The sequence below is a fragment of the Chiloscyllium punctatum genome, chromosome 7, assembly GCF_047496795.1.
Source record: "Chiloscyllium punctatum isolate Juve2018m chromosome 7, sChiPun1.3, whole genome shotgun sequence".
Taxonomy (NCBI): Eukaryota; Metazoa; Chordata; class Chondrichthyes; order Orectolobiformes; family Hemiscylliidae; genus Chiloscyllium; species Chiloscyllium punctatum.
In genome coordinates this window covers 74,000,804-74,027,001 of record NC_092745.1, presented here as the reverse complement: position 1 = coordinate 74,027,001, position 26,198 = coordinate 74,000,804, and the positions used below count along the sequence as shown (strand labels likewise).

The following is a 26,198-nucleotide window of genomic DNA, read 5'->3' as shown; positions in this document are numbered from 1 at the left end:
ACACTTGTTCAATGAAAGGGGAGTGGACAGTTCTCCCAGTTCACAGTTTGGGTTTGGTTTGGTTTCAGCAAGCTGTTTTGTTTGCAGCTGCTGGTCAAGTTTTATCTGGGGACCCAGTGAAGCTGCTAGGGACCCAAAGAAGCAGTTCCATGCTAATCCTCTCTCGCTCTCTGACATTTCTCCTGTGAGAACCCATGTTTTATTTTTCCTTTTTTTTTGCCTAGTGAGTGTTTATGGGAATGTTGCAGGTATTTGGAACAGCACAAGTAAGTTGCAATAGAATCAAATAGGTTTTCAGAGAGGTTAGGTTACTCTAAATATGGTTCTCTTTTGTTCGTATTTCACTCAGTAGTCTGTAAATAAATTCTAGAAGAAAGTGAGGACTGTAGATGCTGAAGATAGGAGTCAAAACGTGTGGTGCTGAAAAAGCACAGCTGGTCAGGCAGTATCCGAGGAGCAGGACAGTAAATATTACGAGCGTAAGCTCTTCATCAGGAATGTTGATGAACAGCTCATGCTCCAAACGTCGATTCTCCTGCTCCAATACTGCACTGTTTGACTGTAAATAAATTGTTTTGTTTAAAACTGAGTGGTTGGACTGGCAGCATCACTCATTTATATCTGCTTAAAACAACTAAAAACGTTACGGTCTGGACTACCTTCTTGAAATGTCTGGCCTGGTCCATAACATACAATCCTGGGAAAACAGTTGCCATACCAGGCCATTATGCATCCAGATAGAATATTTTCTATGGACATCTGTAAAAGTTAGTGAGGACTCTTATGTATATGTTGAATTTCCTAAGTCGCCTGAGGAACAAGAGGCATTGTTGTACCTTCTTGACCATTGCATTTATATGGCAAGTCCAGGACAGACTGTTGGTTATCGTCTCTCCTAGGAACTTGATGCTGACCACCCTCTCAACCTGTGTTCCATTGATGGAGATGGGGGTGTGTTCTTCTCCTTTCTTTCTGGTCAACGATCAGTTCTTTTGTTTTGCTGACATTGAGAGATTGTTATCATTGCACCATGACACCAAGATCTCTATCTCTTTTTTGCACTCTGACTCATCATTTGTTGACATCCATCCTACCACAAGGGTTTCGTTAACAAAATTGTAGATGGTATTCTTTTGAAATTTGACTGCAAAGTCGTGAGTATACAGGGAGTACAGCAGAGGGCTGGTATTGCATTCTTGGAGGAGGTGCAGCTGTCTCTCTTCACTGAATGTGGTCTGTGGGTCAGGAAGCTGAGGATCCAGTTGCAGAGAGCAGAGCAGAGACCTAGTCTCGGAGTTTTGAAATCAGTCTGGAGGGGACAATGGTGTTGAAGGTGGAGCTGTATTCGCTGAGTAGGAGTCTGACACAGATATCCTTATTGTTTAGATGTTCCAGCGACGACTGTAGGGCTAGGGAAATGGTGTCTTCTGTGGACCTGTTACATTGGTAAGCAAATTGCAGGAGATCAAGGCAGGCTAGGAGGATAGAATTGATGTGGGCTCTGACTAGCTCCTGAAGCACTTCATGACAATGGAGGTCAGAACCACTGGGTGGTACTCATTAAGGCACGTTGCATGTGCTTTCATAGGTACGGGGATGATGGTTGTCTTCCTGAAGCAAGTGGGCACTTTGGCTTGTAGAATGGAGAGGATGAAGACGTCAGTGGATACCTCTGCTAGCTAGTCTGCTTGAGATGCTTAAGTGTCTACTCTTAAGAGAGAAGGGGGCTATGCTAAGAGCAATGAGCAGGATCAAAGCAGCAACAAATGTGAGAGGAAATGGTTAAACAGGGCAATAGCAACAGAAGTACCGGAGAAGGATAATGGGGGAACTTGAATATAACTCGTGAGGAAGCTATATTCCTTCGGTTGATGGAAAGGATAGTGGATTGGAAGTTATATGTTTATTCCAGGTTTTAGATTGGATATTTTCTTAAATTTTGGAGCACTTCCATAATTGATCAAAGTGTTTTACTTTCAGGAAGGGACTTGTGTTATATAATATCCAATTATACAATGCTTTTACCAGTGGTGCAGCAATAGCACCCTCTTGTGATCTAACCTTATCATATACTTCGCATGCAGGTCTCCATGCTTTGATAGAATGAAACATTTTGAGGATAGATCAGATACAGATCACAATTTTTTAAAACTACTACTTAACATCAATGTTTAGTGTATACCCCTTTACACTCACACACATACACATACACACACTCTCTCACAGACACTCATACCTCCCCACACACATACCCACATATAAGTTCGTGGGGTGAATTTGTACTTGCAGAATTAGATTTTATTTTGCTCAAAAACTGCATGAATCCATGTAAAATTCTGTAAATCCCTTTATTAGAAATAGAATCAGTCTGAATACTGGGGCACAGACAGCCTCACACAAGGCACCTCACACTTTCAATGCATTATCAGGGCCGACACGGCACCTATTGCTAAAGTTCACTTGAGAATGTAACTTTAAAAAAATGTTCTGGGACATACATATGGAGGAACTGAAACCAACATGGTCATTTTAAAAGATGAGACTTAAACAATCCAGGTGTTTTTCAATATATAATTTCAGTTGCATCACACCGTAAATATTTGCTATAAATTCAGTGTCTTACGATCTTATACTCCACAGCCACCTGATGAAGGAGCAGCGCTCCGGAAACTAGTGCTTCCAAATAAACCTGTTGGACTCTAACCTGGCATTGTATGATTTTTAACTTTGTACACCCCACTTCGACATCAGCACTTCCAAATCATTACTACCAAGAATCAGGTTATTTTGGATCGTGTGATGTGAAAGGACACAGGTTTAATAAATGATCTCACAATAAAATACGCCCTTTGAAATAGTGATACATAATGTGGTAAATTTAGTTTGAGTGAGAAAATTGAGTTGAAAATAACTATGCTAAATTTATACAAGGGTAATTGCACAGGGATGAGGGAAAAATTGACTGGAGTAGACTATAAAGAAGGACAGGTGACTGAGGTGTCAGTGGGGGAGCACTTTGGGGCTAGAGACCATAATTCTATTAGTTTTAAAATTGTGATGGAAAAGGAGAGACCAGATCTAAAAGTTGAAGTTCTAAATTGAAGAAAGGTCAATTTTGACGGTATCAGGCAAAAACTTTCAAAAGCTGATTGGAGGCAGATGTTTGCAGGTAAAGGAATGGCTGGAAAATGGGAAGCCTTCAGAAATGAGATAACAAGAGTCCAGAGATAGTATACTCCTGTTAAGGTGAAAGGAAAGGCTGCTAGGTATAGGGAATGCTGGATGACTAAAGAAATTGAGGGTTTGGTTAAGAAAAAGAAGGAAGCATATGTCAAAAAAAGACAGGATATATCGAGTGAATCCTAAAAAGAGTATAAAGGCAGTAGGAGTATACTTAAGAGGAAAATCAGGAGGGCAAAAAGGGGACATGAGATCCTTTGGCAAATAGAGTTAAGGAGAATCTAACGGGTTTTTACTAATAAGTTAAGGACAAAACGGCAACCAGGGAGAAAATAGGGCCCATCAAAGATCAGCAAGGCGGCCTTTGTGTGGAGCCACAGAAAATGCGGGAGATACTAAATGAATATTTTGCATCAGTATTTACTGTGAAAAAGGACATGGAAGATATAGACTGTAGGGAAATAGATGGTGACATCTTGTAAAATGTCCAGATTACAGAGGAGGAAGTGCTAGATGTCTTGAAATGCATAAAAATGGATAAATCCCCAGGATGTACCCTTGAACTCTGTGGGAAGCTAGGGAAGTGATTGCTGGGCCTCTTGTTGAGATATTTGTTTCATTGATAGTCACAGGGGAGGTGCCGGAAAACTGTTGGTTGGCTAACATGGTGCCATTGTTTAAGAAAGGTGGTAAGAACAAGCCAGTAAACAGTAGATTAGTGAGCCTGACCTCAGTGGTGGGCAAGTTGTTGGAGGGACTCCTGAGGGACAGACTTGGAAAGGCAAGGTCTGATTAAGGATACTCAACATGGCTTTGTGCGTGGGAAATCATGTCTCACAAACATAAAGAAGTAACAAAGAGAATTGATGAGGACAGAATGGTAGATCTATATGGACTTCAGTAAGGCCTTCGACAAGGTTTCCCATGGGAGACTGGTTAGCAAGGTTTGATCTCATGGAATACAGGGAGAACTAGCCATTTGGATACAGAACTGGCTCAAAGGTAGAACACAGAGGGTAGTGATGGAGGGTTGTTTTCAGTCTGGAGGCCTGTGACCAGTGGAGTGTCAAAAGGATCGGTGCTGAGTCCATTACTATTCATCGTTTATATCAATGATTTGGATGTGAGCATGAGAGATATAGTTAGTAAGTTGGTAGATGACACCAAAATTGGAGGTGTAGTGGACAGCGAAGGATGTTATCACAGTTTACAATGGGATCTTGACCAAATGGGCCAATGGGTGGAGAAATGGCAGATGGAGTTTAATTTAGATAAATGTGAGGTGCTGCATTTTGGGAAAGCAAATCAGAGCAAGACTTATACACTTAATGGTAAGGGAGTGTTGCTGAACAAAGAGACCTTGGAGTGCAGGTTCATACCTTCTTGAAAGTGGAATCGTAGGTAGATAGGACAGTGAAGAAGGCGTTTGGTATGCTTTCATTTATTGGTCAGAGTATTGAGTACAGGAGTTGGGAGGTCATGTTGCGGCTGTACTGGACATTGGTTCGGCCACTGTTGGAATATTGCGTGCAATTCTGGTCTCCTTCCTATTGGGAAGATATTGTGAAACTTGAAAGGGTTCAGAAAAGATCTACACGGTTGCAGGATTTGAGCTATCGGGAGAGGTTGAATAGGCTAGGGCTGCTTTCCCTGGTGCATTGGAGGCTGAGGGGTGAACTTATAGAGGTTTATAAAATCATGAGGGGCATGGATAGGATAAATGGACAAAGTATTTTCCCTGGGGTGGGGGAATCCAGAACTAGAGGGCATAGGTTCAGGGTGAGAGGGTAAAGATATAAAAGAGACCTCAGGGGCAACTTTTTCATGCAGATGGTAGTGCATGTAATGGAATGAGTTGCAAATGGAAGTGGTGGAGGCTAGTATAATTGCAACATTTAAAAGGCATTTGGATGGGTATATGAATAGGAAGGGTTTAGAGAGATATGGGCCAGGTACAGGCAGGTACCTGGTGGGACTAGATTGGCTTGGGATATCAGGTCAGCATGGACTGTAGAGTCTGTTTCCATGCTATACATCTGTATGACTCTATGACTGGGAAAGTATTTTTTTAGAATCCCTTAAGTGTGGAAACAGGTCATTTGGCCCAACAAGTCCACACCAACCCTCCTTAGAGTAACCCGAGACCCCCATTCCCCTACCCTATTACTCTACATTTCCCCTAGCTAATGCACCTAACATACACACCCCTGGACACTGTGGGTAATTTAATATGGCCAATTCACCTATTCTGCACATCTTTGGACTGTGGGAGGAAACCAGAGCGCTCGGAGGAAATCCACATTGATAGTCACCCAAGGCTGGAATCGAACCTGGGTCCCTGGCTCTGTGAGGCAGCCGTGCTAACCACTGAGCCACTGTGCCACCAAATCAAGCAGAAAAGACAGGTGAGGAAGAATGACAGACATTCAAGAAACTATTTCATGACTCAAACAAAGATATATCCCAGTAAGGAGTAAGGATTCCAGGAAGGGGAAAAATCAGTAATAATTAATCAAGAAAGTTAAGAATAGTATCAAATTGAAAGAAGAAATATACGAGGTAGCAAAGTTTAGAGACAAACCAGTGGATTGGAAAATTTTAAAAGCCAACAAGAGAAGTCCAAAAATATAATAATGCGGGAAAAATAAAGTATGAGGGTAAACTGGAAAGTAACATAAAAGTGGGCAGTAAGAGCATTTTAAAAATATATAAAGAGTAAGAGACAGGCCGAAATGACCATTAGTCCCTTAGAGAATGAGGCAGAGGAATTAATGATGGGAACCAAAATATGGAAGAGAAGGTTGAAGAAATACTTTGTGTCAGTCCTGGATCTGATGACTTGCATCCTAGGATGTTAAAGGAAGTAACTATAGAGATAGTGGATGCACTGGTAATAATCTTACAATAATTCTTAGATTCTGAAAAAGTTCCAGACGATTGGAAAACTGTCTCTGTGAGACCCTTATTCAAAAAGGGAGACAAAGAAACAATTAACGATAGGTCAGTTAGTTGCTTCTGTACATCTGTATGACTCTATGACTGGGAAAGTAATTTTTTGTTAGAATCCCTAAAGTGTGGAAACAGGTCATTTGGCCCAACAAGTCCACACCATCCCTCCTTAGAGTAACCCACTTTAAAGTCTACTTTAAAGGATGTAATCGTAGACCATTTAGAAATAGATAATATAAGCAAGCAGAGTCAGTATGGCTTCATGAAGGGAAAATCATGCCTGATAAGTGAATGAGAATTCTGACAGGAGGTAAGGGATTAGGGGAAACAGCAATGCATTTCAAATTGCAAAAGGTGTTTGATAAGGTCCTGCACATAAGGTTATTTGATAAGACAAGAGGCAATGATGATTAGGGCAACAGATTAGTAGAGGACTGGAAGACAGAGTTGGGATGAAGGGTGTGTTTTCACAATGGCAAACTGTAACCAGTGAAGTGCCATAGGGATCAGTAATAAGGTCACAATTACTTGTGATGTATATTCATGCCTTGGATGATAGAACTGAATGTACTATTGTCAAGTTGGAAATGATGTAAAAATAGGTGGGAAGGTAAGTAATGAAAATGACACACACAGTCTACAAAGGAATATAAACAGGTCAATAAGAGGGCAAAACCTTGGCAGATGGAATATAGTGTGGGAAGAGTGAAGTTACCCATTTTGGTAGGAACAATAGAAGTACTCAACATTATTTAAGTGGAGATAGCTGAAAGCTGCAGCACAGAGACATTTGGGTGTCCTTGTGCATTAGTTCCAAAAAACTGATATCCAAATTCACCAGGTAGTAGGGAGGGCAAATAGATTGCTGGGCTTTATTTCAAAGGGAATGGAGTATAATAAGAGGGAAGTCTTACTAAAACTATACAAAGTACTAGCCAGATCATACCTAGAATACTGTGAGCAGTTTTTGTTCCTTTATCTAAGGAAGGATATACTGACATTGGAGGCAGTCAGGGAAGATTCAGTACATTGATTCCAGATGTGGAGAGACTTTCCTGTAAGGACAGGGTGAGTAGATTCAGCTTAAGTTCACTGGAGCTTAGAAGAATGTGAGACCTTATTGAAACAAATAAGATTCTTTAGGAGCTTGACTGGGTAGTTATGGAGATATTGCTTCCCTTTGTGGGAGTTTTTTTAGGAGAAGAGAGCTTAATTAGATTAGATTAGATTAATCTCAGAGTAAGAGTCACACACTTTAGAGAGAAATGAAGTCTCAGAGCAGAGTGATTCAATTGAATTCTTTACTGCAGAGGACTGCTGTGGGTGGTTCATTAAGTATATTCAAAACTGAGATTGACAGATTTTTAACCAGTGAGGCAATAGAAAGTTATGGGGAAAAGACGAGAAAAAGGAGCTGAGGGTTATCAGGTCAGCCATGATCTCATTGAATACTGCGGCAGATTCAATGGACCAAATTGCATACTTCTGCTGCTATGTCTAATGCTATTAAAGTAGCAGGGTGAGGCAAAATTCATCTTTAAATAAGAGCAATGTCATCACTGGTACTTTGTGAGGTACTGTTAAGGGAAAGTGAAGTCAGTTAGTAAGGCTTCTGTGAGGGGAAAGACTGCACTGACAGCAAAATCTCAAGAAAAATCAATAAAATTACATTGTGCATAGTAAAAGCTTTTTTTCATAATGACCAAACATCCTGGAATAGCACATGGAGAAGGCAAGTGATGCTTGATCCTTTGGATCAGGCAGTGGAAGAAGCGAGTGGAATGGGGAAAATGGTTGTGGGATTATCCCCCAAGGTGCTTTGTGTAAGTTATTCGATTTGGATAGCAAAGATACAGAACCCAAAAATATTGTGTCTGAAATATTTTATATCCTTAGCAAACAATTATCTAGTAGGTACAAAACAAAATGTAAGATATCTGATATATGATAAAAGATACACGTTTTTCTGTGAATGTTTCCACTTGTCAGTGAAAAACATTAATGTTATGGTCTTTCTGATTTCTTATTCAATCTTAGCACTAAGTACACCAAAGTCAAATATGACAAGGTTAAATACTCTGATGTAAACTCACCTAGGTACCCATTACTGTACCATTTCTCCATTTCCCACACCAACCAATCTGTCCCTCAAAGTGATATAGTCAATTTACAGGCAGTGATTTTTTTTTGTTGGCCAGTTTCTAAGGTTTGTTTACACAAGTTCATTCCGTATCAGCAGAAATGTTAAAACTATTAATTAGGAAGCAACATCCAGAAGGTGAAAGCACAATATACTTGTTAAACTGTATTTGAAAAACCACTATTGCAATAGCATAAGATGTTGATGATAAACATTTGAACTAGTAATACTGCTATCCTGTGAAGCTTCATAATAATGAATGCATGAAGACTCGTTGAGAATAATCAACTGACAGTAAAATTATACAGGAGCACTATAGTTTTACAGAGTTTTCAAACATGTTCGGTTTCTGCAACAGGTTTCCCATTATGCTGTAATGTACAACCTGCTGCTGTGCTCTGAAGCAAAACAGTTTGTCATGCAGATTTTTGTAATGCTATTTTATATTAATATGCGAGATAAGTTGGAGGAGGTTGCCATCAAAAGCATTAACATATTTCCAATTCAGGTTTACAATTTTTAAAATCTTCGGGCATAAGCCCTTCTTCAGGAATGAGAAGGGTTTGCCAAGCAGGCTAAGATAAAAGGTAGGGAGGAGGGACTTGGGGGAGGGGTGTTGGGAATGCGATAGGTGGAAGGAGGTTAAGGCGAGGGTGATAGGCTGGAGACGGGGTGGGGGCGGAGAGGTCGGGAAGAAGATTGCAGCTCAAGAAGGCGGTGCTGAATCAGAGGGTTGGGACTGAGATAAAATGGGGTGAGGGGAAATGAAGAAGCTGGAGAAATCTGCATTCATCCCTTGTGGTGGGAGGGTTCCTAGGCGGAAGATGAGGCACTCTTCCTCCAGGGGTCGTGTTGCCATGGTCTGGCGATGGAGGAGGCCAAGGGCCTGCATGTCCTTGGCAGAGTGGGAGGGGGAGTTAAAGTGTTCAGCCACAGGGCGGTTGGGTTGATTGGTGCGGGTGTCCCAGAGCTGTTCTCTGAAACGTTCCGCAAGTAGGCAGCCTGTCTCCCCAATGTAGAGGAGGCTGCATCAGGTGCAGCGGATGCAGTAAATGATATGTGTGGAGGTGCAGGTGAATTTGTGATGGATATGGAAGGATCCCTTGGGGCCTTGGAGGGAAGTGAGGGGGGAGGTGTGGGTGCAGGTTTTGCATTTTTTGCGGTTGCAGGGGAAGGTGCTGGGAGTGGAGTATGGGTTGGTGGGGGGTGTGGACCTGACGACGGAGTCGCGCAGGGAGTGGTCTTTCCAGATCGCTGATAGGGGAGGGGAGGGAAAGGAAATATATCCTTGGTGGTGGGGCGGAAGAAGGGCTTATGCCCGAAACGTCGATTCTCCTGCTCCTTGGATGCTGCCTGACCTGCTGCGCTTTTCCAGCAACACATTTTCCAGCTCTGATCTCCAGCATCTGCAGTCCTCACTTTCTCCTAATTTTTAAAATCTTTGCACTATTGTCAATGCTTTCATAATGTAAATAAAACTAATGTATTTTGTTTTCGTTCCACAGATCTCTTCTCTCCAACCATACATATTGTTTGTATGCAACTTAGATCTGCTGGGTGGATGCAATAGCTTTAACAAAAGTTCTTATGAGGCCTTTGATTGCACACACATTCGGGTGGACAGAAGAGGCCATCTTGTGTGGTATCACCAAAGATCAGTTTCTGTTTTAGTACGACGAGTATCTTGTAAACATGAGACACCGCATCTGGCGGCCTGGCCAAAAGCCCAACAGAATTTACTTCAGCAGTAGCAGATGGACTGGATTGATGGAAGGCTGAGAGACCATCTGGTCATACGATATGCTCCAATGTTGCTCTTTAATGGCTACGCGTTTAGGACATTGCATTAATTTCATTTTTGTGTTAACTAAGTTGTTTCAATTAGGGTATCTTTCACAAACATATACAATGCCACATTAGATCAAACTACACTAAGCTTTGCAGATTCACAACACAATATTAACAATTTCCCTTTCGATATGTAAATACCATATTCCATGGAACCATAATTATACAAAACACTTAGCCAGCAAATAAATGAGATCAATTAAAAATACATTAGAAGGCACACATACAAAAGTGTCAATTTAACTTCACACTTTGGATTCAGAAGCATTGCCATCCAGATGCTTGATAATGCAGCTCTTTTCTTGTGCTTTATATTTCAGGTCACAATGCTTTCTGTGCAGCTGTAAATCCATTCCAGTTTTTCATTGATAGGCATCACATGCTGGCAGACCTACAAATAGTAGGATAAGAAAACAGCAAAATTAATATTTCGATGTTATTCTAAGGGAGGGGAGATATATTCAAAATTTGCTGTTAATTTCCTTCTCAACCTCTTCTCTGATTTAATCTTTTCATAGTCCATGCCTAGTTGGCAGATCTCAGCCAGGGTAATTTGGAACACTGTGACTGTCAGCATGTGAGTGAAGGAGCACAAAATCAAACTAGAAAGTTCACTCCTGATTAGTATGAAGCAATTTTGACTGGAGAATGCATGTAGATATTGGGCTGAAATTTATCCAGGATATAGAATGCTGCTTTTGGCCTTAATAAGCAGAGTGTGGGAGTTACACTCCTCAGAGGGTAGAGGTCCTACCATTGCAAGATGCCAGCCAATCTGATTGATCTTTAGCTCCTACTGTCCCAAGAACAGCAGATATCAAACTTAGATTCCGAATCCAGATAAGTCCTGGGCTTGTTGGTTGTGGAAGAATTGGCACCCTGGAGATTGGGGGGAGAGGGGGGGTGAAGGGAGCATTAGGACATTTGAAGACCAGATGAGGAAACACACCGTGCACCCCCGAAAGGAAATATTCCACCTTCCCCAGCTGCCCTTTCAGCAACTTTTTTTGAAAAAAAAGGTCTGTTTTCCTCTGCTCACTATATTATGTCAGTGGAGGCAGATTAATATCCTTAAAGGCTCAATAAGTCTAAGGATGTGGGCTAGTGGGCATCTTACCCATGACAAGGACTATAGGGACCCAGTCAGTGATTGCCAATAATATGATGAGGTACAAATCTGTATTTTTTAATGGGGCCACCCCACCTCAAATGCAAGTCTTGCAGAAGGATATCAATCATGCTCATTGATTGGGGACAGGGTTGGCACTGGCCAGGATATGTCTGTATTCAGCATTTATCACAATCTCAGGATATTTCAATGCAATTTATAGCCATTGCCACTCATGGACAAATGGCCTAGCAAAGCTCAGTCTAGGTTCATGCCAAGGACAGTGAACTAGGCAAAAAATCAAAGGATATAACCAGTGCTCACAAAATCAAGTTATGCAGGGCAATACTTTTCAAGACAGATATGAAGTTGTGTCATATCATTGTATGTCACACAGGAGTTACAGACTCCGAGTGTACAATGTTGTCACAAATCTTATTCATTCATGGGCTGCGGACATTGCCGACAAGGCTAGTGTTTATTGCCCATCCTGTTGCCCTTGTGAAGTTGGTAATGGAACACTATCCTGAATATAACTGTGCAGCCTACAAAGCCATTTCAGTGGGCAGTTAAGAGTAAATCACATTTTTGTGGTTCTGGTATCACATATGGCCAGACCATGTCAGGATGACAGATTATTCCAACGCTCTTGTAGTTTCACGGTCACTAATTTTTCTTTCAAATTTATTTAGAGTCGAACACACGTCTCCTGCTTATTCATTCAGATTTCTGGATTACAAATCTTGAAATATAACAGATATGTTACTGTGCCCCCAAATGTGCTCAGTTCAACTTACTGTTGTCGTCTTTGGTGCTACTTCAACTGCAAAGATACTAAGCCCCCGACTGCTGACAGAGTTCTTACTCTGTTCATTGTTGACATGAACAATCACTCTTGTTTCAGACTGTAAAACAAAACAAAACAAGATGAACTAAAAATGGACAAAAGCTTATGGTGCTTTCAGGCGCATAGCCTTTGTTATGTCCAGTACATTCAACTGTTTCTTCCTAGTATGTGGAATAATTCAGATTGGCATAAAACTGGCATTTGTAATGGTGAACATTCAGTTCTTAATATCATTGCAGCCTTGGTCTAAATATGGATACGGATGACACAACTTGAAAACACTCATCTCATTCCCAAGACATCATATAATCCCCTCAGGCATTTGCCTACACCAGAATATATCCAGCAGTTTCATCAAAGGCATTCCCTCCACCATAAGGTCAAATCATATTGTTTGCCATTTTAACTTCATTTTCAACAACATTTAAGATTGAGTTGACGCCGCTCAAGTTATAACCTATTGCTAAAGAGGGCGTAACCACCTCCCTTTACTATTCAATAAGACTATCATTGAATTGCCAACAAAAGAGAGCTTGAGGGTTATTGTACACCATGTATATTAATGCTATGGTTGAAAATGTGTTGCTGGAAAAGAGCAGCAGGTCAGGCAGCATCCAAGGAGCAGGAGAATAGACGTTTCGGGTATGAGCCCTTCTTCAGGAAGGGTTCATCCCAAAACGTCGATTCTCCTGCTCCTTGGATGCTGCCTGACCTGCTGCACTTTTCCAGCAACACATTTTCAGCTCTGATCTCCAGCATCTGCAGTCCTCACTTTCTCCTCGAACATATTAATGCTATGGCTACTACAACAGATCAGAGGTCAGGAATATGAATACATGAACAGACCAGGAATATGAATATACTTCAAATGCCTGGATGGATGCAGCTGTAAGAGCTCTTAGGACACTAGCTCAAACCAGAGCAAAACAATCTGCTTCACCTGCATGCCTTTCCATTGCAAGAATACTTTGCTTGTGGTGTGTACATTTACTGTAGGTACTGCAGCAAGTGAAGACCTCTTTTGGTATTACCCCCTGAACTTGTAATCTTCCCCACCTTGGAAAGGCAAGGTGTTTGAACACCATCACCTTCAAGTTACATACCATCCTGACTTGGCCAAATATCACTTTACGTTCACTGTTGTTGATTAGATCCTTACAGCACTGTAGGAAAATCTCCACCACATAAACAGCAGTGGTTTAGAAGATACCCATATGTCACCTCCTCAATATCCTCATAATAAGTAGTCTCTTTGTCAGTGATGGAGATATCTCAAGATTGAAAAAAAAAATTGCAGCATTCAATAATACATCAATACTGCACTGGCACAACAGTATTAAGTATACATGCAAATCTTGAAGTGAGGCTTGAATCCATAACTTACAGACTCATAATTAAGAGCATTATAGAATAAACCAATTTGCTTTCTAAGGAGATTTCAATCAGGAATTGAGCCTATCACAAGAAGTAAGGAACAAGTGAAACAATACTGTTCCAGTGTTTGTCACTGTGACATGATTAAAATCTGGATCTCATCACTTTATTTCCATATGTTGGAGTGAGTTTCAGTCTTGGGAAAGAAAGGGCTTGGGATTGTGTTCACTGAAAATGTACATTAATAAAGTAAGGCTGTTATTATTTCAATGATAAAAATGACAATATATACATATTTTACAAAATATAAAAGAACAAAACTCTAAATTAATCAAATAAAACAAATAATGCATACTTTATTTTCAATGACTGAAGTGATTCGTGTTTCCGTCTTGTAGATATGAATCACCAAATTGCTGTAATTCTTCATGGCTTTTGCTTCTCCTTTACTTATGACAGATTTGCAGATAACTGAATTGAGAAGGTTTCCACCCGCTTCCAGACTGATAGGTGTTAAGTTAAGTTTGCTGTCCTCTGCATAGATACTAATTGCAAAAGGACATGCCTACACACAAAAAAAGAGCGTACATTTTAAACAAAACTCGACTTCTCTACATAGAAGTCAAGAAGCAGCAATCTATGCTTGCATAGTGCTTGTAAGGTATGAAAACATTCTGAAAGCTCTATAAACAGAAACTGAAACTGAGCTAAAGAATAAGAGCCAAGGGTGGAACTCTATGGTTGCATGTCTTTCACTATTAGTAGTAGTAAATTGAATTGCTGAATTAAGAACAGAACACAAAAACATCATCCTAAATACATCTTCTGTATAATTTTTCCAGTTGTGCATTGATGCAATATACAGAGTGACAATATGGACTTACAATCAAATTTTAAAACAGCAGTTTTCATCAATACTTCATACAGCAAAATGTAGGATGCGTGTATCTGTAAGCTTATGGATCTTGAAATTTTGCACATTTACACATTTTTCTTCAATACTGATGAAAAAAGAACCACTTTGTCAAAACCTTTAGTCTTGCATTCATCAGGACAATTTGCAACAAAACTTAAGGAGAAAACCTATACTTATACTGTATGAGAACAGAGTGCTAATTATTTAGGAAGTGGAGTCAGATTGATAGGTGTCTTTCTGTGAATTAATGATAATCAACAGTTAAATGCCAGACAGGTTGACTTTGATTGGTCAAGGCGTTAACCTGAGAAATGAACCAATAACTTCCGTCACCTGTTTTGTTGAGTTGAAACAGACACAGTGCATGAACATGTTCTTCCTGCTGCAAAAAGCAGATCCATGTGAATTAATATAAGTAACATCAAGTGCACAAAAGTGTGTCACACTACAAGCCCAAATGACAGTGCTGAATTGATTGTCAGCATAATTCTTTGCACATTGGGATTATCTAGCAAATGTTGCCCAATTGCAGAATTACTTGGACTCTGTGTTGTGAATTTTGCAAGTGTAGGCTGGCTGGCTTAAAAACCAATACCTTGCTTCTTGTAACTATTATATTACAAGGAATATGCTGTTTGGTAACATCCATCAGTCTAAAACATATTGCTTACATACCTGGCATCACGTCAGCACTTAAATTCATGTCCCACATTCAACACTCCCTCTTTTCTTTCCAGTTTGTGGATCTCCAAGGTCCATGTATGACATTGAATTCCAAACCAGAAGTAAATGGAGTGGCACGCAATTTGCCATGCATGGAACTTCGGAGCAGCTGGATGGTCGCACAGGTTAGAGGGAACACTGCCCACATTCGTCATTTGTGTGAAGGGCAGACCTCCTTTTTGGTTTGAAGGCACCATCCTGTTAGTTAACATTTGTTAAGACACCAGTCCCTGTTCTTTGCAGACAAAAAACCAATATGATTGTTGGTTTTCCTGTCAAACTGATATTCTTGCAAATTGACCTGGTAAGTACAAGATGAAACAAAAAAATGCTTTTTTTTCAGCAGTACTTAGATTCTATATTACCAAATCACATCAGAGTTCACTTCCTCAAAGTGTTAACTGCTTACTGCCATTAATCAAAACGAACATAAATAAACAACTTACCTCATGCATTTCTAATGTTTTGCTGTAGCCCATTGATTCAAGTGTCACCCAAAGGTCTTTTGGATCACCCTCCCGATCATTCGCTTCCATCAAATTCAAGTCCATGAATCCCTGTCGTGTCAGCTCATTTTTCTTTGTGTCAAAATTTTCTGTGAGTAGAATATGTAAGTGTGAAGGGAAAGTGTATTTCATGTTGGCCTCTTAGGTATGGAAAAGCATGGTCTTCCCTAGACTGGTGTTGTAAACCTCCAGTGGTCAGGTCAAGAGACATTGGCCAAAATGCTGTTATCAGGTGATCTGTCTAATCTCTTGACTACAGCCAGAGTATAGCTCAGGCTTACACGAAACAATGTGAAGAAAGGCAGCAGTAAAATCAGAAGTATTTGTAGTCGTTCAAAATCTTAAAACAAAAGCTCTGTTAAGTATCTTGTTCACTTTTTCTAATAACCTGGGTGCAGGTTTATTATTTCCATTCTTCTTTCTCACTAGTTTCAGGATCTTGGTGAATCTATGCTGCATGTTCTCTGTGGCTTAAATGAGCTTTCTGCAAAGGCCTCCTAAAACATAAATATTCTGGCTATGGCCTAACCAATGTTCTGTAATAATCTCTCATTACTCTTACACCCTTGTATTCTACGCAGATTAACATCAGGGATAAGATAGGTAAAGCAGAGATGTGCCAATTTTCTGGACAAAAGTACAGTACCTTGGGCATTTTGTTATCAAGAAAAGCATTAATCCTTCGATAAGAAAATCTGAGCAGTGGAGGAGTGGCCCAGGATTAAGACAGGGAGGGAACTGCATCAGTTCCTTGATCTACTTGTTACCAAATAAGGTTTGTGCAAAGCTTCACATAGTTAGCCATTCCAGCACATGATTTGATAATAGACAATAGTGCAGGAGTAGGCCATTTGCTGAGGGAATCAGGGAATACTGCAGGAGTGTTTGGAAATGGACGTACAAAGCATGATACTTAACAGAATATCACAGCGAGTCAGACCCCAGCATGAAAAAATTCCTTTTGTGCCTTCAAGTAAAAGCTTATCTGATCACTTGAGCTTGGTTATCCATACTTCCATCATGCTTTCATACTTAAAAATGCACCAGCTTTCTTAGCTTAACGAGCTGTGCTGTCACAGGTAAAAGGGCAGAAAAGAATGGTTATCCCTTTTGCAGTTGCAGGCTCAAGCTGAACGAGAGTAATAAGCAGAATTACTTCAATATGAAATGCGATCTGCTAACTTTGAGGTGGGCTATTCTACAGAGGTTATGAGACATCCTGATCAGTGCAGAGTTTGAAGTGTTTATGGATAATAACTCACCCAGTTACTTTCAAGCATTCACCAAGCTTATGATACAGACCGATGCATAATGAACTGACTCAGATTCAGCACGGTTGGTCAAATATAATAAAAATGCTGATGCACTTAGTTGGAAGACCATGGGAGGGAAATCATCCCTACCCACCTGAAGGGGACTTTGGCTAACAATATGCCCATGCCCCAAGTCAAAGGCAGCATTCTGGCCTCCTTTTCCAATGGCATTCAGACTAAGATTCAATCGAATGTTATTGAGGCATTTATGGATGAAATCAAGGCCAGGTCCAGACAGGCACAGTTTAACCTTTACTATCTATTTCAAAAGAGGACTTCAGACAGCTTCAGCAGATTGATGCAGTTATCAGACCAAGTGCACCATTGCTCAAAAATCCAGCATCCACCAACCCAGCAACAACTGATAAGTGAGTACAAACAAAAACAGAAACTGATGAGGTGCTGAAAGACGATCAGGGAGGAGGGATGGAAATCCTCCACTGGCTGGTTCATGACAAGGAGAGCAAGGTGAAGCAACTTATAATTTCTGATAGCCTCAAGTGTGAAGAGTTGATAGCAGTTTACGATCAAGCAGGAAATCAAGTGACAGACAAGGTGACTGCCCTGACCAAAGTGTTGTGTTACAAGCCCACAATGGCTGTTGATATTGATAAACTGTGGAATTGTGCAAGGTGTGGTTTGGCTAAAGTAGGGAAGCAACTTCACTCCTGAATAGGATCCCTGGTCACCAAAAGACCTCTAGAGTCCATGCAATGAGTTTTATCGACCAGGACACCAATAAATAACAAGAATGAGCACAATCCCGGCCTTATGGATATCTTTACCAAGTTCACGCAGGCCATTCCCACCTGTGACCAAAAAACCTCAACTATTGCCAGAGTGCTAATACCTGACTGGCTTCTCTGTTTCAGTGTTCCATGTCAGATTCACAGTGGTTAGGGGTACAACTTTAAGGGCAAGACCCTACAGATTGAATTAGATAGATTTTTAACAGAGAAGAGAGTGAAGGGTTAAAGCAGCAGTCAGGAAGATGGATTTGAGACCACAAATCAGATAAACAATGTTCCTATCATGTGGCTCAAAGGGCTGAATGGCATACTCCTGCCTCCCTAATTTTATTCTGTCTTAGAACTTGCTGTTTGTGAGAAAATTTAAATGACTGACTACTCTGCTTGCTGACATCAGTGCTGTTGCACACCAGGAGAAGCCCTTGGCACCAGATTTAAACTTCTGTCAGGAAAGTGGAAGCCCCACCACACACACTGCCAGGTCTTTTTGAAAGCTTTCTTTAAGGTCAGTAGTGAGCCCTGTTGCTTTACCACTGATTGCAAAATCCAGCTCAGTATTTTTGAAAAGGTGCATAAATTTCTACTATCACAGATAAATATGTTTCCTGATGTAACAACTAACATCATAACACAAAACACAGGAATTTGCTGTTAGTGAGACAGTAGCAAGACCAGTAAATTGTCTCCCTCCTTTTTGTATCAATACATCCAAGCAATTGCACCCCCTTGCCTCATGCAATTGGATTAGCATAATCAATAGATAGTGAATAGTTTTGAAATAAACCCAAGATATAGGTACACATTTCTGACAATATATTCAGCCTTCTTATCCTTGTGGGCCCTGGTCTAACTCTTCCCATGATATCACAGGGGTTAGGTTACTGCTCTATTCAGCTTATAACTGACAGTTTCCCACTTACCAAGCCATTTTGTTAACAATTCTGTTCATATTTGAGTCAAATTTCTTCTTATCTTGCATAGTTTCATCTTTATTTTCTCATTAATCTGTTCAGTGATATTATTACATGCCTTTGGAGCATGTAGGACTTGAACCTTGGCTCAGAGGTAGGGATGCTACCACTGTGCCACAGAAGCCTACTGCACCATCCAATCAATAATTAATCCTCAATCATTAATACAGATCGTCTGCACATTATCAACATGCTGTTTATAGGACCTTGCAGTGTGCAGGTTGGCTACTTTATGTCAAACAGTACAATGGTGGTTACTTGAAAAATTAGCATCACTGGGATGTTCCAAGATTGCAAAAAGCACTATATGTATATAATTTAACACTATATGTGACTCTTTCTTGCTGGACTAGAAACATATGCAAAGATTTTATAGGGTCCTGGGCTGCATGCTCGGAGATGCAAGGACTGCAAAAAAAATTGCATGATACCAGAAATGACGTGCCATCACTTTCCTGCTGCTGGTGGCATTTTATCAGTGGAGTGGGAAGGTGAATGGTTCTCCCCAAGGAAGAATCACTTAAAGGCTTCTTCCCATCACTGGTATTTTACCAGTAGCAGATGGACACTTTCCAATATTAGGAGACCACCATGTGTACCGTGGTTAATCCTCCTGCTTCTAATCAGCAACTTGTGGTTCCCACTGAAGGAACATCACAGTGCCAACGCTGCCCCTCTTCACCCCATGAACAACACCTCCCTGGGATCTATCTGAATAACTTCTCCAAAATTGAAACCACTTATCTAAGTTGAGGAGAGAGGGTACCATCGCATTGCTGCCCCTACCTAGTTACAGTCTCAACAGTGGTCACTAGGAGAAAGTGAGGACTGCAGATGCTGGAGATCAGAGCTGAAAAATGTGTTGCTGGAAAAGCGCAGCAGGTCAGGCAGCATCCAAGGAGCAGGAGAATCGACGTTTCGGGCATAAGCCCTTCTTCAGGAATGAGGAAGGTGTGCCAAGTAGGCCAAGATAAAAGGTAGGGAGGAGGGACTTGGGGGAGTGGCGTTGGGAATGCGATAGGTGGAAGGAGGGTGATAGGCCGGAGAGGGAGTGGGTTGGAAGAGGTTGGGAAGATTGCAGGTCAAGAAGGCGATGCTGAGTCCGAGGGTTGGGACTGACATAAGGTGGTGGGAGGGGAAACAGAGAACAGCCAGGGAATTCCTAGAGGCATGGCACTCATCCACAGATTCAATCAATAAGCACATTAACCTGGACCCAATATACCTACCACTGCAGCGGACAGCTGGAACTGACAACTGGAAGCGGCAGTTCAAACCACTACAAATGCCGGAGGAAAGATCACAGAAGCGCTTCACAGGAGGCTCCCAAGCACTGAGGATGTCACCTAGACAGGGGACGAAATGTCTGCAATACAAATTCCCAGCTCGGCGAACAGAACCATAACAACATAAATGAGCTCCCATACCGGTGAAGGAAAAGTTCCTCCAAATACATTGCCCTCCATTAAATCCAATAATGACATGGAAAGCTAGACCAATAACATAAAGTGTTTTCCACTTTAATTACCTTATTGGCTTTATTCATTTGTGTGTGTTATAGTTAACTGCATCAGTATTTACTGCCCATTCCTAACTGCCATTGTAGAAGTGGTAGCAAGTTGCTTTCTTCTAAACTATGGCAGCCCTTCAGGTACTGGGATCCAGCACATTTAGGGAAAGGAGTTTCAGGATTTTGACCCAGCGACAATGGAGGAAAGATGATATAGTTCCAAGTCTGGACATATGTGGCTTGGAGAGGAATATGTAAATGGTGATGCTCCCATGTCAAGCTGGTAGAGGTTGTGGATTTAGAAGATGCTCTTGAAAGACCCTTGGTGAGCTTTTCCAACACATTTTGTACATGGTATGCACTGCTGCCCTGTATCACAGGTGGTGGGAATAAATGTTGAAAGTAGTCGCTGGTGAAACAATCAAGTTGCTTCATCCTGGATGGTCACTGAGTCACAGAAGTGTACAGCATGAAACAGACCCTTCGGTCCAACCCGTCCATGCCGACCAGATATCCCAACCCAATCTAGTCCCACCTGCCAGCACCTGGCCCATATCCCTCCAAACCCTTTCTATTCATATACCCATCCAAATGTCTTTTAAATGTTACAATTGTACCAGCCTCTATCACTTCCTCTGGCAGTTGTTACAGCTGCACTCATCCAGGCAAGTGGGGAGCATTGCATCACACTCTCGACTTGTGCCTGGTTGATGGACAGGTTTTCGGAAGTCAAAAGAAGAATTATTGTGGAATTTCCAACCTCTGCCCTGCTCATAGCCAGAGTATTTATATGGCTGGTCCAGTTCAGCTTCTGGTCACAGGTAACCCCAGGATTTTAATAGTAGAAGATTCAGCTGCAGTAATGCTATTGATTGCTAAGTGCAATGATTAGATTTTCTGTTATCAGAAAAGTCATTGGCTGGTACTTGCGATTTGCAAATGTTACTTATCACTTATCAGCCCAAGCCTGATGGTTATCCAGGTTTTCGTACACATAAACTAGACTGCTTTAGTATTTGAGGAATTGCAAATCATGCTGAACATTATGCAATCATCAGTGAACATCCCTACTTCTGACCTTATAATGGATGAAGGTCATTGATAAGCAACTGAAGGAAGTGCACTATCCTGAGGAACTCTTGCAAGGATGTCCTGGAGTTAAGATGATAGACACTGAACAATCACAAACTATCTTCCTTTATGCTATTTAGGATTTCGATTAAAGTAGATTTTTTTTTCCTCTATTTCTAGTAACTCCATTTAGCCAGGACCTCTTGATGCTATACTCAGTCAAACATTGTCAAGAGTTCTCACCCACACCTTCCCTGGAGTTCAGTTCTTTTGACCTTACTTGGACCAAGGCTGTAAAGAGGCCAGGGACTCTGTAGACCTAGTGGAGCCTAGACTGAACATCAATGAAGTTATTGCTTAGTTCCTGCCCTGTCCATCATTTAATGGTGATTGAGAGTAGAGCGATGGGGTGATAATTGGAGGGTTGAATTTGTCCTGCTTTTTGAAGACAGAAAATACCGGAGCAATTTTCCACTTTGCCAGATAGATGCCTGTGTTGTAGTGTTACTGGAACAGTTTGGCTCGGGGCAATGTTGGTTCTGCTGCAGTGTTCCCTCCAGGCTGCACAGTGCACGCACATGCAGCATGGCTTTCCATTGGTGGCTTTGGCAAGTCAATCATGGCATTACTTCCAGTTTTTTATTCATTCATGGAATGTGGGCATCACTGGCATTTTTATTACTCTTCCCTAAATGCCTAGAGGGCAGTTAAGAGTCAATCACATTGCTGTGGGTCTGGAGTAACATGTGGGCCAGATCTGGAAGGATGGCAGATTTCCTTCCCTAAAGGATATTAGTGAAGCTGTTGGGATTTTTCCTGACAATCGGCAATGGCCTCACTGATCTGGAAGTCGCTGCCATGCATAGATCTCAGAGGCCTAAGCAGCTGGAAATAAATTTAGAGGGAATGCTGTTTTGGAGTACAATGCTTCAGTATTATTGCCGAATGTTGTCAGGGCCCATAGTCTTTTCAGTGACTTCAGCCATTTCTTGATATCAAGTGGAGCAAATCAAATTGAATGAAGGCTGACATGTGTGATACTGGGCATCTCTGAGGAAGGCTAAGAAGGACTGTCCACTCAGCATCTTTGTCTAAAAATGCCTGCAAAATGCTTCCTCCTTGTCTTTTGCTGGATGTGCTCATTACTGAAAATGGTGATATTTGTGGTGTCTTCTCCTCCAGTGAATTCTTTAACTGTCCATCATCTTTAACTGGCCGTGGCAGGACTGGAACACTGATCTGACCTGTTGGTTGTTGATCACCTAGCCTTGTTTATTGCATGCTGCTTACACTCCCTATCATGCAAGTAGTCCTGGTATTGTCACTTTACCAGGTTGATATCTCATTGAAAGGCACATGTGGTGCAGCTCCTGATATGTCTTCCTGCATTCTTCATTGAATCACAGTCGATCCTCTGGGTTTGGTGGTAATGATAGCGTCGGGGATATGCTGGGCCATAAGATTACAAACAGCGGTTAAATACAATTCTTCTGCTGACGGCCCACAGCACCTCACATTGCACTCTTAAATTGCTTGATCTGCTCTGAATCCGTATGATTAAGCATGGGGGTACTGCAACACAATGGAAGGTAGCTTCAATGTGGTGATGGGATTTCATTTCCAAAACGAGTGAGGTGGTAACTCATAGTGATACTGTCATGCACAGGTAGTTTACTGAGGAGGTGGTCAAATGCATTTGCTTCTTCTTGGTTCTCTAACTATCTGTCGTAGATCCAGTCTGGCAGCTATGTCCTTTAGGAGTTGGCCATCTCGTTCAGTCATGATGCTAATGAGAGAGGCTAAACAATGGACATTGTTTGGGGTGGGGGGTGGTGGGGGGGGGGGCGAAGGCACCAGTGTACATTCTGTGCCCTTGCTACTATCGATCTTTTCTCCAAATGAAGTTTAACATGGTGGAGCTCTGATTCATGAACCGAGGTGAAGTGGTCGGAATTTACAGGAACATAATATGGCAATTAGCAGGAGGTTTCCTTGTCTGGTTTAGCTTGATGCCATGAGACTTCATGGAGTTCAGAATAGAGGTTGAGGATTCCCAGGACAACTCCATCCCGGTATAACAATGTGCCACAGCTCGTGATTCTGTCTTACTGATGGAACAAGGCATACTAAGAAATGCTGATGGTGAAGTCTAGGACATGGTGTGATTCCATATGTATAAATATGCCAGACTATTGCTTTGGCCAGTGTGCTGGAGAGTTCTCTCAACTTTGATATCAGTCTCAAAATGTTAAGAAGGAGAATTTGCAACACAAGTGCTATGTGTGTCCTCGCTGTTGTTTGGGGTCCCTTGCAGATCTGGTGTCATATACAGGTCAGACCAGGTGAGGATGGCAGGTTTCCTACTCTACAGAGAGTGAACCAGATGGGTTTCTATGACAATTAACAGTGGTTTCATGGTCACCATTAGACCAACTTAATTTCAGATCGGATTCAAACTCATTTGCCCAGAGCTTTCCCAGGATCTCTGAATTAGTAGCCCAGACACATACATTACTTTCATTCTCAGTCATGGAATAGTTAAAATCATTATTTTGTAACTATCTGAACTGTCTGCAATTTTTTTTGTTTTTCCTGCCTTTCATCTCCAGCATTTGGTGGTTTGAAATGCAGGGCGATTTAGTACCACGCGTTTGGCTTTTATTGAATATTTTAAGCAATTTATCTTCAGTCAAATTTACAGCAGCATATCCATTACAATATGTAATACTATTTCCTTAATAAGTGAATATATCTATTTAACCACTGTCTACTGACATGTCACAACATTGCAGAATAATAGGACTCAGATAATAAAGTGCATGAGTACAATGACTGTTGAGAATTTGGAGCCAAATAGATCAGAATTACTTGCATGATTAAAATTTGCTTCAAAAGTATCTCTCTCTCTCTGGATTTTTTTTTAATCAAAGTACATTGAAATTCACATGACAATTGTATTTTTGTTTTCTGTGTCACTTGATATTCATTTTCATTTCCACTTAAGACATCTAGCTACCCAAAGTTGAATTTTGGATGCTCTAATTATTGGTTTTGATCTATGTTATTTGTCCACAACTAAACTACAATTATCCTTTCAAATTAACATTGGAATGCATTTAAAACTTGCCACAGCCCTTCAGGGCATCATAATACATCAGAGTTCAAGATTTCAAAGACTTTTCCTTAACTCATTTAACTCAAAATTCTCTTGATCAAATTGATCAAAACAGAGCCTGCATGTTTGGTATTTAATGCATATCAAATTAAATGTTATTTATACTAAATTATCCATTACAATGTTACATAATAGTAATTGAAAAAAGTACTGTAATCCTTGAAATCCTGGGAATTTGCCTCCTAGGGTAACTGTTTACTCCATTAATTATGAGAAACCTCCCTGAAATTAATCAGGGTACAGCACCCTCCTTAAACTCCACAGCTCATTTTGCTACACGATGTAGAATTAACAGAAGAACTCTTAAAAAAAACTCTTCCTTTTACATATTTATTTATCTCTGTTAGCAATCTTCTAACAGATTTAAGTACTCAGATAGTCCAAACTGAAATTCCACAGGAATTAACAAACAAAATAAATATTGTTGCTTTGGATTCACTGCTGTGCATAGTGCGGCATATTTCAAATAGAAACTCAGAAAAATGAGAAATAATAGTGAAATTGGCACACAAAATGGGAAAATACATGCCAACCATCTTTATACATATTATTACAACAAATTCTGCATCAATTTAATATCTGTAGCTTTTAATGTATCTAACTGTCTTAATTTAGATATTTTCTACATTTAAAAAAAAATCAATAGCACCAAATTTTTGGAACATGACTCTTGGATGTTGCTATTGATTTTGTTAAATATCTTTCACCTCCAGCATGTATTGTTTACAGATTTATTTTTTAAATTTTTCATAGTCACTGACAAGACCAGCATTGTTGTCCATCCCTAATAGCCTTCAGAAGTGCCTCACAATCCATTTCTTTCTCATTTCTCTGTGAGAAAATGTTTGCCCTCTTTCAAATGAACTTTCTGCTCTTCCAACAGCTTTACCCACTCTCTGATTAATCTCTAATCTTTAGCCTGCACTTTCCCTAATCCTACCATCCTACAACACCCAGCATGCAAATTTAAATCAGCCCCCATTGATCAGTTTACCATCTCTTCAAGAATGTATTTGTAAACTTTCACTCAGATGCAGGTCCTCCTGTTGGGACAGTTTATTGCTGCTATAATTGCTTAAATTCCCACAGAACGTGACCTCTCTCCTTCTGCAGCCAAATACAGACTTGCTCAATTTTCTGCAAATTGCCCAGGCTGTTGTTTCCCGGACTACTATCCGTACATCACTATAGAGACCTTTTCAGCTTAGTTTGTAAGTCCTTAAATTCCTTTTTCAAGACCTCACATTCATATCAATGGTTTGAATGAAGACCATGTCCTTTTCCTGCTCTTCCTCCCATTCCAGAAGATGTTCCTCCCAATTTGTAGTGAGTTTTACTTCAGCACCCTAGAAACAGGACAATATAAAACTCACAATAAAGGAGGCCGCCATCTGGCCATTATACCATTTGGGTGTTCTAGTAGTAACCACAAAGGAAACAAGTGAAGAGGGCACTCATTAGAGTACAGACCTCTGCCATACTGTGTTGACTCAACATTGTTAAATTACACAGCTCTTCCTATGAGGTTTTTCCCTGCCTGGTTGGTGGTCTTTGCTCACAAAGTGAAAAAAAATTAAATCTTTTTATGAAGAGCTTCCAACTCACTGAGAATGCTTCAGGCCAATCCATATTCAAACTTGCTCTGTAAACTTTGCTCAGGTTTTGAGACAAATTCCATCAGCAGCAGACATTATAAAATAGTCAACAATGTTCCAAAGAAAACGTTCTTTAAAAAAGGTCAATATTCCCTTTTAACCAAAAATAATTAATACTTTTAAAAAAATCCAGGATCTGGATGGAGATCCATCTCTTTCCCAA

General features: G+C 40.7%; 1 protein-coding gene across 2 annotated transcripts in view; it reads right to left on the bottom strand.

Annotated features, from left to right (window-relative positions):
* Window positions 1-7,995: 7,995 nt before the first annotated feature.
* The window catches only part of efcab7 (EF-hand calcium binding domain 7), a 92,927-nt gene continuing 74,724 nt past the window's right edge, over window positions 7,996-26,198 (bottom strand). For both annotated transcript variants that reach the window (XM_072574041.1, XM_072574042.1), the window contains exons 11-14: window positions 15,532-15,680; window positions 13,802-14,011; window positions 12,023-12,130; window positions 7,996-10,508 (exon numbers count right to left, since the gene is read on the bottom strand). In XM_072574041.1, coding sequence (XP_072430142.1) covers window positions 10,434-10,508; window positions 12,023-12,130; window positions 13,802-14,011; window positions 15,532-15,680 — 542 coding nt within the window. In that variant the 3' untranslated portion in view covers window positions 7,996-10,433. The remainder of the gene's footprint in view (window positions 10,509-12,022; window positions 12,131-13,801; window positions 14,012-15,531; window positions 15,681-26,198) is intronic.